Genomic DNA, 15,508 nt, shown 5'->3' on the forward strand with positions numbered 1-15,508 from the left:
CCCCCCCCCCCCCCCCCCGATGAATTTATAGGCAGCCACAAAATCACCTCTCAGCCTTCTCTTGAAAGCTGATGAGATCCAGGTCCCTCAGTCTCTCCTCATAGGGCCTTGCCTACAGGCCTCTGACCATATGAGTGGCCTCCTCTGAACCTTCTCAAGGTTCTCCGCATCCCTCTTGAAGTGCGGTGCCCAAAACTGGACACAGTACTCCAACTGAGACCTGACCGGTGTCGCATAGAGGGGAAGCATCACCTCCCTGGACCTATTTGTCATGCATCTGCTAGTGCACGATAAAGTGCAGTTAGCCTTGTTGATCATTTTGTCACACTGACGACTCGGTCATCTTCGAGTCAACTGTGACTCCAAGATCCCTTTCCACTGCTGAAAAACAACTGGAATCATAGAAAATGATGTTGGAAGGGTCCTCAGGAGGCCATCTAGTCCAACCCGCTGCTCAAAGTAGGACTGTCCCCAACTGTATCATCCCAGGCAAGGTTTTGTCTAGCTGGATCTTGGAAAACCTCCAAGGATGGAGACTCCATGTCCTCTCTGGGTAGCCTGTTTCAGTGTTTCACTACTCTCCTAATGGGAAAGTTCTTCTTAATATGTACCCTAACCTTCCCTTGCTGCAACTTAAACCCATTGCTCCTTGTCCTGTCATCTGCCACCACTGAGAACAGCCCAGCTCCATCCTCTTTGGAACCACCCTGCAAGGAGCTGAAAGAGGAGATTAAATAGCAGCCGTCTTCTCTTCTCTGGATTAAATAAGCCCAGGTCCCTCAGTCTCTCCTCACAAGTCATTTGTCCCAGCCCCTGAACCATTTTCATTGCCTTCCACTGGACTCTCTCCAATTTGTTCACATTCTTTCTGTAGCGTGGGCAGGGAAGGGAGGGCAAAACTGGACTTGGGACTCCAGATGTGTCCTCACCAGTGCTGAATCAAGGGAAAGAATCACTTCCCTTCATCTGGTAATGCTCCTACTCATGCAGCCCAGTATGTTGTTAGCTTTCTTGGCAACAAGGGCACACTGTTGGCTCATATTCAGCTCAGGTGTGGCTGGTGAACTCAGGCTGGTGAGGCAGTGGAGCCCCACCATTGTTCCTAGTTACTCGATTTTATTTAAAATTGTTGATTCCCTCCTTTCCCACGGCTCCGGGCAAGCAGCAGACCTCCCAAGATGACAAGTCAGGCCAGCAGATGGATGCTTCTGTCCCCACAGAAGGGAGTCTTCAACCACCACCACTTATCGCTTCTTCTTGGTGGCAGTGGTCTTGATCCTTGCAACGTTGGCATTGCCTGGCCAGGCCTTCTCCACGAACAGAACGTGCTACTGCTCCTCTTGCTTGGGCTCCTTAGACTCAACCCACCATGCAGATCCCAGAGAAGCAGCGTACTGTGCTCTCTGTGAGCTGTTTCACTTATTAAGCAGGCTCTATCACCTTCAGCTTCTGGATTGATTTAACAAATTCATACACTCTACTGCTGTCAAGACAAATTATAATTTATTCTGAGCTCATGCATAACAACATTTAGAACTTGCATTATTATATTAATTAATTGTAGAGACATGTTTGCTGCTTTGTCCCTGAATGGAGAAGAATTGAGAGGGAGATTCCTGCAGTCTTTCATCAAACACACCACACGTATGGCCACTTTCACTACACCTTCACCTGCTGTAAACCCAAATCCAAACATTATTTTTGAATACATGCATTTCATGCTAAAGTACTCTCAAATGAAGCATGGTAGAACCTGTGTGCCATTGCACGTACCCTTTTATATATGTTCCGTAACTAAATAAAGTTACAAATACATACCTTGTTCACAAATGGTCTCTGTCTCTGCGGTCCTGTACAGAGGCCAGTTCTATGGCTGTTCGGATCAGTTTAACAAGATTCCCAACCTCCTCCTCCTCCTCTCTTCTGTCCCAAGTCTTTCTCCTTGCTTTCATCAAGGCTACGTGAAACGCAGCACGTGACTATTGCGAGGGGCAGATTTTTTTTATCGGGCTCTAGCCTTAACATCAGGAACTTTCATCTTGCTCTGTTTTTCCAAATGTAGGTTCCATAATCATTATGCAGCTGCTCGGGATATAGTTAAACAGCTCTTCTCTCGTTCGTGAGTCTGGTAAAAGGCAGAGAGTAATCTGAGTCTTACGGAATGAGTGCAGAAAATGTTTACAGGGTGGGTGGTAATTTTGTTTTATTTATTTTAAGCGTTGTGTCATCATCACAGACCTTCTCAAAGTATCCTATATCAATGAAAGTGATACTTCTTGTGATCAACTAGTTCTAGCAGCACTGTGGGGAAAATACCCCTTTCTGTTGATGAACTTTGAGGCCTAATGCAGGGACAAAGTATCTACAGGTATCCTGGCCTCAGTACAGTTTGGAGATTTTGAGCCATTTAGCATTCATGGGCAATGCGTTGCCTAGCCTTATGATCCAAAGGAAAGTTGTAGCCATATGTATTTCCAGCGTGATAACCCTCGTGGATAATCTTCACTTCAAATCAACTAGCTGCCAGTAGGTAGCAAGTTTCATTATAGCAAAAGCCACATGCTCTTCCACACAGCTGGGAGTGCTTTTGAGGGTAGTCTGCTACTACCGCATGGGCCGAGGTCTGCCCATATTTCTTGGAAAATGGTTTCCGCCGCTGCAGCTGCTCACTGTGTCTGCTATTGCGCAAATTGTCCATGCACAGGTTGTGTGGGGAAACTTTCTTTTAAGGAAGGTGGTTTACCAACTGTAATATGTAACAGAATTAGAAAGGACCACTTATACGCTGCAGAAGTTAATGGGCCTAATTCATCTGTCACCTGTTTTCTGCATGTTGAGCCCTAGTGCCCAAGATATGGATGAGCCCAGCCTACATTTCTTGCAAATCAGAGAGGGTTTTTTTATGTTTAAAAAGCAAACAAAAAAAACTGTTTACCTTTCCCCTGACTACTCTGAGAGTTGATGCAAATGATGCTTTGAGCTGTAGTGGTATCTTGAATTTTGAAAGCTTGCTTTTTGAGAGTCCTAATTTAACTGAAAAGAGCTGGAGTAGTCAGTCTTCCTATATACTTCTTAGAGTACAAAATTGGTGACTCATTTCATTTTTCCATTTTGGAATGAATCTATTAATTCCAAATGCCAGACTGAATGCAGGTAGGTTTTTTTCCTCTAAAGTGCATTCCTGATAAAATCCGGAGTACTGTTAAGAACCACATTAAAATAGAAAGATTCTGGTGCAACCGCAGAACTGAAACCTGTGAAATGGAAAATCCTGTCTTCTGTAAAACTGCAAAGCCTGTTTTCAGTGTCAACAGGAAAGATTATGATGAGAGAATTGGTGAGAAGTACATGTTGTATCTGTTTATTGCCTCGGTAGAGCTGTCCTGCAAGCTGCCCTTAAGGTACTCTGGTCTGTGAATTTAAAAACTGTTTGCCTTGTTGCTTTTCAAAAAAATCCTGTGCTTCATTACCTAACGTAGTTCGTCCAGGTACCCACATTGAAAAGGATCTGCACCCCCTGCGTGCTTGGAGAGGTACAAATACGTACAGCAGAAATGTGACGGATTAACAATAGTGTGGGACTGATAGGAAAGCTAGAGTGGAAGTAGCCTGCTCTACTGTTTCATTTTGGGAATTTGATACAAAAGTATCTAACTAACAATCTAGCAGTTTTTGCTTATGATTTTTTTTCCTATCTAGATTACAAAACTCAGGATTTGTTGAGGTTTCTTGCTTTTACTTCTTTCGGTGCCTGCCATAACTGTCTTTTACTTTGTTTTGGAACTAAGATATTTCCTTATTACTATATTTGGAATTTCAGTATTGGAAGTTTCCTTCTGGTGGGAACAACATAGGGCATGGATCAAAAACTGTCAGGTTAGAAGGTTGAATTTCTCTTCTGCTGTTTTGCTTCCTGTGCCCTTGTGTATTGATCCTTTTGTCCCTAACCCCAAAAAATCTCTATTTGAAGAGAGAGACCACCAAAAGATGGGGCTTGCATTCACATTTTAAAAGGGTGACATGCCCATACAAGAGCAAATAAATGTGTGTGTAGGTTTTTAATAGGTTGATTTTTGCCTTGTATGAATCGCCACAGCTTAGAGCTTTGAACCGTGCCGTGCCTAGAAAGCTGCAGTTGAGGGCACAGCTATGGACCAGGCTGCTGTTTGGCGGGGTTTACCTTCCCGTATTCATCAACTGACATCTCTAGTTTAGCTGCATGAAGTAAGTTTAATGTTCAAAGTAACTTGTCACAGTTACTACCTTTGAAATTTTGATGTGTCGGTATTAGGATGCTTTTTCCTATAAAGGAGAGCCTTGAAAATACTGCATTTTGAGGTGAATGCCTTTGGATTTTTGGCTTATTAATATGTTTGATGTACAGATGCCCCAGTGAAGCTAATGGTGATTTAACCAGTTTCTCAGCCCTTTGTTTCTTTTTTAATTGGGCAAGGTTGCCCTTATTCAGCTAGAGATGACAATATAACAGTAATCAGTAGCCTGAAAGAAGTATAAACTCTGTACTTCTAGGATGTGGACATCATTTTTTATGGAGCTACACATTAGAGTCCTGTATGTGTCTTGCTGGAATAAGCTGTTTGGGGGTGTCTAAAGGGAGTGACAGTTTTTTCTCTGTACTGCCTGGCTCAGTGCTTCTACAATATCCTGTGATGCTGGCAGGGGCTGGTGCAAGGTATATGTGGGAGCAGGACAAGGGGAGGGGAAAGGGATCCTTATTACCCAGGATAGAGGGGATTGCTCTGGATTTGTTAGGGTAGTTCCCACAGATGGTTTTTAATGTGGTGGTAGAGTAAATTACTTCTAGCAGGGTGCATGGTGTTCCTGTTCTGCTAGCCTAAATATTTCACAATTATACACTGTTGCAACATCTCTTTTATAGAGAAATTGATTTTGACATCTAATGTGGGCTGCATGGCATTACGTTCCAAAGGTGCAAAAGAAATCTTTTAAGTCTAAATCATATGCTGTGTAAAGATTGTTCTTCTGTCCAAAGGCTTTAAAAGATCACTCTTGAATTCATCTCTTTACTATGGGGGGAGTTTGGTTTCCCTTGTAGTGCTTGCACTTCTCTCAAGGCCGCTAGTAGTTAATCTGGTCTGATTTATCCACAACCAGGTGAACCTTTCATAGCTCAGTTCAGAAGCTAATTTGCGTACAGACTTGCAGGGAGCGTGTGCCTTGTGTTAGCTTTTGAAAAGATGAGGGTCAAACATCTGGGGCTATAAGAATTTTAAGGAATAGCTTCCTAATAGGAATAGTTTATAACTTTCCCCAGTCAATTGGAAAACAAGGACTCCTGCTTGAGGGAGGGAGAGGTAGGACTGTTTTAGTGCTGGGAGTAAAGTGGAACTTGGATTGGTAACAGTGTAGCCAGCATAGGATCATGGTGATCACTAGTGATTTGTATCCAGCGTAAATGGTGTAGGAGGCATGCTGTGGTATGTCAAACCAGCTGGAACTTCCTTACCTCTGTTGTGTGCTTTCATTGCATCCAGCCACAGGTTTTAGGCTGCTGGTTACTTTGGTCCCATCTACGTTGATTTGGATGGGGTGGAATTTCCTTGCAAAGGGTGCCTTGTTGGGTTTCTGACTTTTCGTTGTTATGGAGCTCTTGGGGCGTGGCCTTGTTTGTTTTTTGGGGAAATCTGAGCAAGACCACTTCAACAGTTTACAGCTTTGTGAAACTCAATACTTTTCTCACATGTGTCTGTGTAAAAATAAAACTCCACTTTTGAACATGGCTGCAACAAAAATGGCTGGAGTTTGCTCTGACTGAAGTTTTATACACAACAGTTGTATTAATTCCTCTTCTTCCTTTTTGTCTGCACCACTGCTTCCTCTGTCTTGTTTTTCGCTGCAGCTTTTCTTCCATGCAGATCCATCAGCTTCCCAATGAACACGTGTACATCTTCCTTGCGTCTTCCAGAGGATTTTGTAAAAACCTCCTTGTTCTGTGATGCATTCAGTCTCCAGTGACCCTCTCTCTCTCCGCATAATTCTGTTTCAACTTGTACTCCTCCAGCACAATACTTTAGTAGCAAAGAATGCTATTCCATTATATTATACAGTGATATATGAATAACTAAGACTTGAAGGTTGGCCTAACCTTCAGGAAAGCGTTCAAGCTTTGCTACATGCAGTGGACAAATCTGGGAGGTGGGGAGCGAATCCTTATTGAAATATTCTTGCTTAGCATGTTTTTTGTGTGCATCTAAAATGGGTGCCAAACATAGTCAACAGGCCAGATCTAGCCCGTGAAGCTGTACAATCCAGCCCGTGGATTGCTGGACTGACTCTGTGCTGACCCCTCCACTCTTGTCATATGGTGCACGGGCTACACGCAGCACGGGGGGCTGGTATGGGGTGCCAAATGCAGCCTGCACCCGGGATCCTCCATGTTGTGCGCAGTGCTGGGTCCAGCCCACGTGCCGCAGGCAGCAGCACACTCTCCGTGCTGGCCCTAGGTGCGCAGCGAGCTCCGGGCTGGCGCATGCTGCATGCCAGGCTACCCATGCTGTAGGCAGCACACGGCAGGCTCTGGGCTGGTGTGTGCTGCATGCCAAGTCAGCGGAGGGGTTGGTCCAGTCTCAACCCCAGCTAGGCAGTGGTTGTTTGTTTGTTGTTTTTTCATGAGTTTGTATTGCTATACTCCTTCAGTCTTTTTAAATCAATTTTAAAGCTCTTTTTTAAAGTTTGGTATCAATGCAGCTACTCAAGTGCATTAAATTACTACAGACAAACTTGGGAACAAAAGTTCATAAACTGGCTGCATGCTAGGAATGAAGGACTTAACACTGACATTGGCTTTATGGCACGTTATAACCTATATGACTCCTGAATGCTTCAAGGTGGTAATGACCCTCCTCCCTTTTGATAGGCCTTGATCTCCCAGTAATCAGCTTTTCTTTTGCTAACTTGTTTGCGTGCTACTCCTGGGAATTCCTTCCCTTTCCCCTCTCTGTTTCTTACTATTGCTGTTCTGGCTTCTAAAGCTTGTCTAACTCTATTTCAGCTATGCAGTTGATCCAATAAAAGATAGCACCCAAAGAAGTCCTAATCTCTCTAATAATTCCTAGGCTGTTGCAGCCACACCATCACTCTAATGCTACCTTAAATTACTCTCTGACTTTTCATAGAATCCTAGAAAACAAGGTTTGGAAGCAACCTCAGCAGGTCATCTAGTGATTCTAATGCTGTTCTTTTGATGTGCTAGTATCGTATATTTAGTGTGGAAAGTTAAAATATAAAATTGTATAAATAAAAATCACCAAAAGTCTATTTAAATCGGTTGTATTTTTCAATCCAGCTAGGTTACTACTTTATAGTTGAAAACCCAGAGTTCTGTCGTCTTGATAGTTGCCCATTAAGTAAACACTTAGAGGTTGACACATCCATCATAATGGTTTTTTTGTTTGAAGTAATTTGAAACTGCAGACTTTCTGTGGCTTTCAATTCATTTGGCAAAAGAAAGACGGTCATTTTAGGGTGTGAGAAATGATGTTTGGGATCACTTTTATTTGGGGGCTGGGAGTGGTTGCCTGGTATCACTTAGGGCAGACTCAACATTTCCACTAGCAGCAAAACTTTTAGTTGGAGAGAACGACGGATGACAAGCCTTAGAAACCCGAAGCATTTGACAGGATAGAGTTGAGGTTGTTTGGATAGTTGCCATATCTGTTTGTTTTCAGATCGTAACTTACTGAGATTTTTTTTTTAATTTGCTTTATTTAAGTTTCTCTTGTCTGTTTCCTGCTTGCTTCCACTTTGACTAGCTTCTCCATCAGTATTTACCAATGTCCTCTCCAAAAAAATAGAGCACTTCTGAAGACTCATCAGTTTTGCTCATCACTCCAGATCTGCTTTTGTTGCATATTGTAACTTCTAGTAAGTCTGTACTGCAGGTTTTGGCAGTAAGAAGTCTGCATTGTGGCCTACTTACACTTTGCTTTGTCATTTTCATTTGTGGCACTTACATAACTCTCTGATCATGAATGTAGCTGACTATATTACCATTTTTTTTTCCAGTATGATGCTGTTCCAATCCAGTCTAGTGTGGTTTTATGTTCCTGCCCATCCCCATCAATGGTGAGGAACCAGACGGATTCCAGTGCTCCACCTGTCATTTCCACCTGTGGCAGCAGACAGGGGTCTAACATGGAGGGCACTGCAGCTGAATCAAGGTCTAGTTCAAACTCTCTACAGCAACATTCAGGACAACAGCCTCCACAGCCACGAAAGAAACGACCTGAAGACTTCAGATTTGGAAAAATTTTGGGTGAAGGATCTTTCTCAACAGTGAGTAATTTAGCTGTTTTCAGGTCCTCAACTTTTGCAAGTTTAGCATGAGATGCATCATGGAAATCATTTAAAAAAAAAAAAAAAAAAAATAGAGCTGGAAGAGACCTCAGGAGGTCATGTAATCTAGTCCCCTGCTCAAGGTAGGATCATCCCTGTCTAAACCGTTGTAGACGATTGTTTGTCTAACCTGCTTTTAAAAATTTCCAAGGATGCTGTTTCTACAAACTGTCTAGGTCAAGGGTGTCAAACTCACCTTGCCCCCAGGCTGGTTTCGGACCATGGAGTTCATTGTGGGCTGGATCCAGCCTGGGGAATGCAGCGGTAGCAGTATCAGCTCTGACCCTAGGGCATGTTGTTGTGGCAGCAGCAGCTTCAACTCTGGCAGAGGACATGCTTAACCATCCCCATAGTTAGGACGTTCTTCCTAATAACCTACCTAAATTTCCTTTGTTGCAGTGTAAGACTGTTATTTTTTGTGTTGTCCCGTGCGGCCAAAGAGAATAGTTTATCACCATCCTTTTTATAACTGCCCTACAGATATTTAAAGACTGTTATTAAATTCTCACTCAGCCTTTTCTGCTCCAGAAAAATAATACCATTTCTTCAAACCTTTGCTAGCAAGTCATGTTCTCTAGTCCTCTGATTTTAATTGCTCCTTGCTGGGCAGTTTCCAATTTGTTCCAATTCCAGTTTTCCAATTCGCATCTTTTTTGAAGTGTCATGCCCAAAACTGGACACTTGACTGCAAGTGAGGCCTCACCAGTGCTTGATAGAATGGAAGTCACAACTCAGTATGCTATTGGGTTTTTGCGATAAGAGCACACTGATTCATATTCATCTTATGGTCCATTATAACCACCAGGTCCTTTTTTGCAGTTATTTTGGTCACTGTAAGTCTAAGACAGTACTTCCTGGAAGTGGGTGTTTTTGCATATTGGTGTGTTGCAGCCAGTTTTTACTTTTTTCTTGTCTATAATTGACTAAAGAGTAGAAAACTAAAGTGTCTTCTGCCAGTTTGACTTTCTGATCATTAGATTTAATTATTGCAAAAGCCTACTGCAGGAAGTTGCAATGAAAACAGTTTCACAGTCTGTTTATTTAGGTTTTAATTCTGCACTTATCACTGGTTGTTTCACAGCATTGAAACAATATTTGGCCTGTTTTTGTTTTTCCTAAAGTTACCCTTTACTTTGCACAGAACTCCGTTAGGAGAACTTTGGAACTTAAATTGCATATGTAAATATGATTGAGGGATATCTCTTCAACCAAGCTGGGGGAAAAACTCTGGTTAAATAATAGTTTACATTACACGGGTTTGGTTATAAGTATGCAATGGGAAGTCTCATTCAGTCCTAGTATTACAATGAGAAATCTACAGTATATGCATGCTGTTTCTGTAGACCTACCCTTGAATGCATGCAGAAGGCTCCATTCTGCCTTAAGACTTGAAGCTTGAGGGCATTTTTATACATGCATCTGCCAGGTGCTTTGAAAAGCGCCCACCACTGTCTCACTTGTGTAAGTGGCAAAATATGCGTCAGTGCTGAGAAAATGGCAGCGGTGTGCTTTTGAGCTAAAACACATTGGAGGGGTGTTGGTTCAAAAGCTCCCCGCCGCCATTTTCTGCACACTGTTGCACATCTTGCCACTTACACACCTGCACATGGCGCAGCACAGTTCGCATCAGCTCTTGTGTGGAACAGACTTGATAAATCAAGTCTGCTCCAAAGCAGTGGATCTCTAGCGCGTCATGGGACAAAAAGGTATGTATGTATAAATGCCTTAAATTTTTAGAACATATTACCTTCCAACATCTGCTTTTAGCACCTTTAATGTTTATGCTGCTGTAGGGTAGTGGAATCTCTAATGCTATCACAGATATTTTAAGATGACTTTTTAAAGGTTGTCATCTGAAGGATTTGAACTGAATTAGTTTTGTGTCGCTGAAAATTTAACATGCTTCAAAACCTTTATGCTTGTGGTAAGTGGAAGCTAGACTGGGGTAGTTTTTATTTCCTTGATGAAACAAGGCTGTTATCACAATGTAGGTTTCACTAACCACAGGGTACATGGGTAGTTATTGTGGAGCGGGTGATGTGATGTGAATCCTCAACCTTCCAGCTTATTCATTTGGCCAGGCTGAAAGAGTTGTATTCTTTTCACCAATGCAGTACTTGATTATTCTTAAAAGCTTTCTATGGCAATCCCTGTGTTGGTTGGTTGGTTGGTTGTTTGTTTTCTCTCTCTCTGAATTGGAGTAAGCATCGTTGTGCTCAATTTTGAGGAATTAGTGGAAATCCAAATTTTGCCAACACTTATGCACATGAGTAGTCTAATAAGCTCAGCAGTGTCACTGATGTGCATAGTGTTACCAATATGTGCAAGTACAGGATCAAAGTTTTTTGTTTTGTTTTTAGTAATGCTGTGGACTATGGGCGTGAGTCACCTACACCAAACGTAAAAATACTCATTCCCTACAATACAGTAAGCTAGGTCTGTGTATCCAGGCCTGTTGGTGTATTAAGTAACTGAACTTGAGAGAATCTGGTCTGGAAAACTTCAAATGTTGAAATTATGACAGCATTGGAGTGATCCTGTTAGAAGTGGTGAGATTAAAAGAAACCCAGAAAAAGGAATTATGGGCCCTCAGGTTTCTTAATTGAGAATTCAGTTTTCTAGAAAATGACTGTTCTGGAACAGTGTAACTCTGCTTGCATAAACCCATTCAACCTGGAAGATTTCTTCTTAACTTCAAGAAGACACTTGCTTAAGAAATGTAGCCTTAGCTGCCATTGGGTAGCTGTCACTTCATCTCACTGAGAAATGGTTAAGCTGCTGTGGCATCTTGCTATCTCTGAACTTTTTGCAACAGTGAGCAAGCCTCATATGGTAATAAAAACTAATTCAGTGCAGAATTTTGAGAGAGCATCATGTTGTATCCACTTATCCAACACAAACTTAGAAAAGAAAAACTTACTGGAACTTGATAGGTCTGATACTGAAGCAGAGAATCTTGAATTTGGGCAAAAACACTTACTGTATATTCTAGTTCTTAGGTTCTGTGTTGTGTTTTGTGTTCATCTGATCAAACAGTTCCCTTTTTATTCAACATCCTTCCCCAGAATGGCAACAAGTAAACTCACATTCTTCTAACGTGCTACTTTTGAAGCTTGTTTCTCTCCACGCACAAAAGTAAACCTTGTGGTGTAAAAGGCCTTTTTCCCCCTGCTATTTTGAACTGTTTCACTCCACTTCATCAGTGAACTAATTTCTCCTGTCAAACTGTTGGGTACTGAGAGAGCCTTTTGACCTTAATCTTATGAATAAACTTGATTAAAGTCATCAGGGACACTGTATATCACACCAAAAGGTAATGGTGCATTCAGTTTATGAAGACCTCAGAGCAATTGTTGGCTTCTTGGGGAAGATAATCACTGATTAGTTTGACGCATTATATTGTAACTAACACAATTTTCTGAAGAGGAGAATAAGACCTAATTCATTGATTACCTGATGGTGTATATAGCCCCTACTTCAGCAAAGCACCTAAATATGGGCTGAACTTTAAATGTGTGCTGGAGTCCCATTGACATTGTTGAAATACAGATGCATATATGATGTTCAACACATGCCTAATTTGAGGGTACAGTAGTGTTTATGGTAAGGAGTTCCCTCTGTCTATTGGTACAAAGCTTAGGAGGTTAATGAGAAAATCACTGCTTTGGAATGAAGACCATTATGGCTTCCTTGCATATCTTTTTAATGAACAGTTACATTGTGGGTTCTTCCTCCTAAACCAGGTTGTCTTGGCTCGAGAATTGGCAACTTCCAGAGAATATGCCAGTAAGTAATGATTCCTTCCATTTAAGTGTTTTAAACATAACATTGAAATAGGAATCTGTAAGTATATTCTAATTATGACGTTTGGAGATCTCCTACCCCTCTAACAATGGGAGGGAGACAAAGAACAACTGCTCATCAGGAAAGTTCAACTTTTTTTTTTTTTTTAGAATTTTAGTTGTACCTAACAAATGGCTAACATACTATACAGTTTTGGAAATCATTTGCATTTTCATTGTTTATCTCTTTCTCCAAGTTAAAATTTTAGAGAAACGTCATATCATAAAAGAAAACAAGGTACCGTATGTGACCAGAGAAAGAGATGTAATGTCCCGTCTGGATCACCCTTTCTTTGTGAAACTCTACTTCACTTTTCAGGATGATGACAAGCTGTGTATCCTTTAAATTAAGAGTTTATCACAGTGCTTTGGGAAAAAAGCTAAAGAAATAGTTCATTGCAACATTCACCTTTTTTACTGTCACAAAAAGATGGGAGTGAATTTAGTAGCAGTTTCTTAAACATGGTAGTTTTTAGCTTTTAAGCAATGAGATTTTTTTCACCTGCATTATTGACTGGATACTAAGTCACAAATATGTTGAAATATTTTTAAATAGCAAGTATTGCATTCTGTTTATGTAATAGCATATTGACAAATACCAGTTTAAATGCATCTAGTTTAAACCCCAAATATGATATCCCTTAAAATTAACATCTGACATGAATGTTTCCAAGAAACTGTTTTTATAGTTGCTTTTTTAAATAAAGGACCTACCATATTATGGTTCAGTTTGGAACTAACCAGGAGGTAGACCAAAAATAGTTGACTGTTTACCTGAACTCTTCTTCCATCACTGGTACCATAATACAAATTAAAAAGTTAAACTAACACAGCTCTGCTATTTAAGAGAGAGGAAGAAAAAAAGTTTACTATATGGACAAGGACACCATCATCGGAGGGGGGAAAACAGTTTAGCTATCTTTTAATGCGACTGAAAGTAAATGATTGCATGAACAAGGAGACAGGTATCTGAAAATATCTCCCCTGATGGTTGTGAGGAAATTAAGCTCCATGTTGCTGCCGTAGGTCTTGTTTATTGTTGTTGTTGTCTTCAGAGTAAGTTTGTGTTGTGAAGTTTTAAAATATCCCAATGATACTCCTTAACTTTAGGTGCAGACTTTGGCCTTAGCTATGCCAAAAATGGAGAGCTTCTAAAATACATTCGCAAAATTGGCTCATTTGATGAGACTTGCACCAGATTTTATACTGCTGAAATTGTATCAGCATTAGAGTACTTGCATGGGAAGGGAATTATTCACAGGTAATGCACTAATCAGGTGATCTGTAATGGAGGGGAGTGTGTTCTTTTTTGAGACAGCCTTGATGTACTTTAAACCAGATATGTGATTTAATTTTTTGTCTTAGAAACCTACTAAGAATATAATGTAATTGGCTTTTTTTGGAGGATTTACATCTTCTGTAGTATTATGACCCAAACAAAGCAACTTGTGTGTGTGAATTGCAGCATGTGGTAGTCTATAAACAAAATGAAAAAAACGCCTTAGTCCAGTTTCACTTTGTTTATCTCTTGCATGTCTATTCAGTTGGACACAGAGCACAGATGGTAAATAGACTGTTTAAAGTAGACTGAATTTTCTAAAGTAGCAATGACAATGCAGTTCAAGATGCACTTAAATATTTATCTGAAGTCCCCATTTAAAAACGACCCTTTCAATGCTGAATCTTCTCATATACAACATGCACCTTTTTCTCAAAATCCAGCTGTTGGAAATGAGAGTGCATGTTGCGCGCACACAATAGTGAGAGCAGGTCTCGCTTACTTTGGGTGCAGCTGAATGTGAAATCTGTGGTGATCCTCCGGGAGCAGCCTTGGCTCCCTAGCTGCTGCTACTCAGTTACATACTGCAAGGAAAGATCTTTTTCCTGCCTTTCAAAAGCCAGGTTTGTTGTAGTATGTGACGGGTTGTATATGAGGTAATACAGCAATCAAAGTCCAGAGGTTTTTAGTAGAATCTTTAATAAGCTCTTGTCAAAAGAAAGACATTGTTGCATGAATGACAATCCTCTGCCATGGAAAATGAAATAATTTGCTAAACTTAGATGGATCAGAACCTTATTTAGTACTGTATGCAGGTGAGCAAGGGTTCTTGAGAGGATGAAGACTAAACTGTAGAAGTGCAATTGAGGAGAGACCTATTATGGCCAGAGGTTCCCAAACAGTGGTGTGTGGAGCGCTTGATGATGGTCTGCAGAGAGCTTGCTAATCACCTGGTGCTGGCCCTTCTCCTGGTTCCCCTTGCTTAAACAATCATTGTTTTTCTGTTTTAAACAGTTGTGAATGGGGAATGGTGAGCAAGAGGAAATAAGTTCATTTGACAATGAGACGATCCACTCTATGAAAATGTTCAGGGATTTGTAATTTCCTTGTCAGGGCATAGTAGTTTTTGTAAAGGTCGCTGTGTATAAGGGGCTTCTTTGCCATCAGAAAATTGTTTAATGTTTAGTGGGCAGTTGATCCTTCTAGCAGCTCTAAACTGCTGCACTGTTGGTAGCTGTCAAATTGATTATATGCTGTCACATTCAAGGTAAGCCTTAGAGGTAAGGCTCACCAAGTAACACTGTGACATGCCTTAAAACAATCTGAACAGCTGAGCAGAGGTTGAGCACTTGCTTTGAGTAGCGTGAATGACCTATGAAAAACAGCTTTCTGTGGATGCTAAAATAATTTTAAATGGTGCCTTTAATATTGGAATCAGTTGGATTTGCAAATAGCTAGTTCCATTTGCACAATATAAATAGGTGCCCACCTTGCTTGCAGGTGCTTTGAGTGACTTCTAAGCAATTATATAGTGCTGTATGCCTAGATATTGAGATGTTAAGAACAGAGAAAAATGTCTATCATTGTAATACTGACAGGATACAACAGCCATAGCAAGGTTCCTGGAAACGCTTTTTTTGGTTTTCTGATTTACTAAGAAATAGGACACCAAATAACTAAACATCTTAGAGTGGTAGTACCGTGAAAAGGGAACTATGTAAAAATAGAACCGTGTGTCTTGAAAATCAGTTTCTTGTGTATATTCAGTCAGCTCTTACTACTTTTGGCTCTGGACACTTGGTCCAATTCATTCTTCCATAGGTGTCCTATCTTCTTGGTTATGCATCATTAATAGAATTATTTATTTCTGATTGCCACCTGTGCAGGCCCATAGACTTCCAGTTCTGCTCACAGTTGTTCTCAGCTGTTCAAGTTATAGAAACATAGAAAATGAGGGTTGGAAGGGAGTCTGGGGATCTAGTCCCACCCCTTGCTCAAAGCAGGACTGTCC

The 15,508-nt window shown here is 41.0% G+C and overlaps 1 protein-coding gene across 2 annotated transcripts in view; it reads left to right on the forward strand.

Moving 5' to 3' along the window:
• Positions 1-15,508, forward strand: part of PDPK1 (3-phosphoinositide dependent protein kinase 1) — a 98,571-nt gene that overhangs the window by 12,057 nt on the left and 71,006 nt on the right. For both annotated transcript variants that reach the window (XM_025193591.1, XM_006037145.3), the window contains exons 2-5: positions 8,047-8,316; positions 12,120-12,162; positions 12,416-12,553; positions 13,335-13,479. In XM_025193591.1, the coding sequence (XP_025049376.1) occupies positions 8,047-8,316; positions 12,120-12,162; positions 12,416-12,553; positions 13,335-13,479 (596 nt within the window). The remainder of the gene's footprint in view (positions 1-8,046; positions 8,317-12,119; positions 12,163-12,415; positions 12,554-13,334; positions 13,480-15,508) is intronic.

Source organism: Alligator sinensis, unplaced genomic scaffold (assembly GCF_000455745.1).
Source record: "Alligator sinensis unplaced genomic scaffold, ASM45574v1 scaffold1269_1, whole genome shotgun sequence".
Lineage (NCBI taxonomy): Eukaryota > Metazoa > Chordata > Crocodylia > Alligatoridae > Alligator > Alligator sinensis.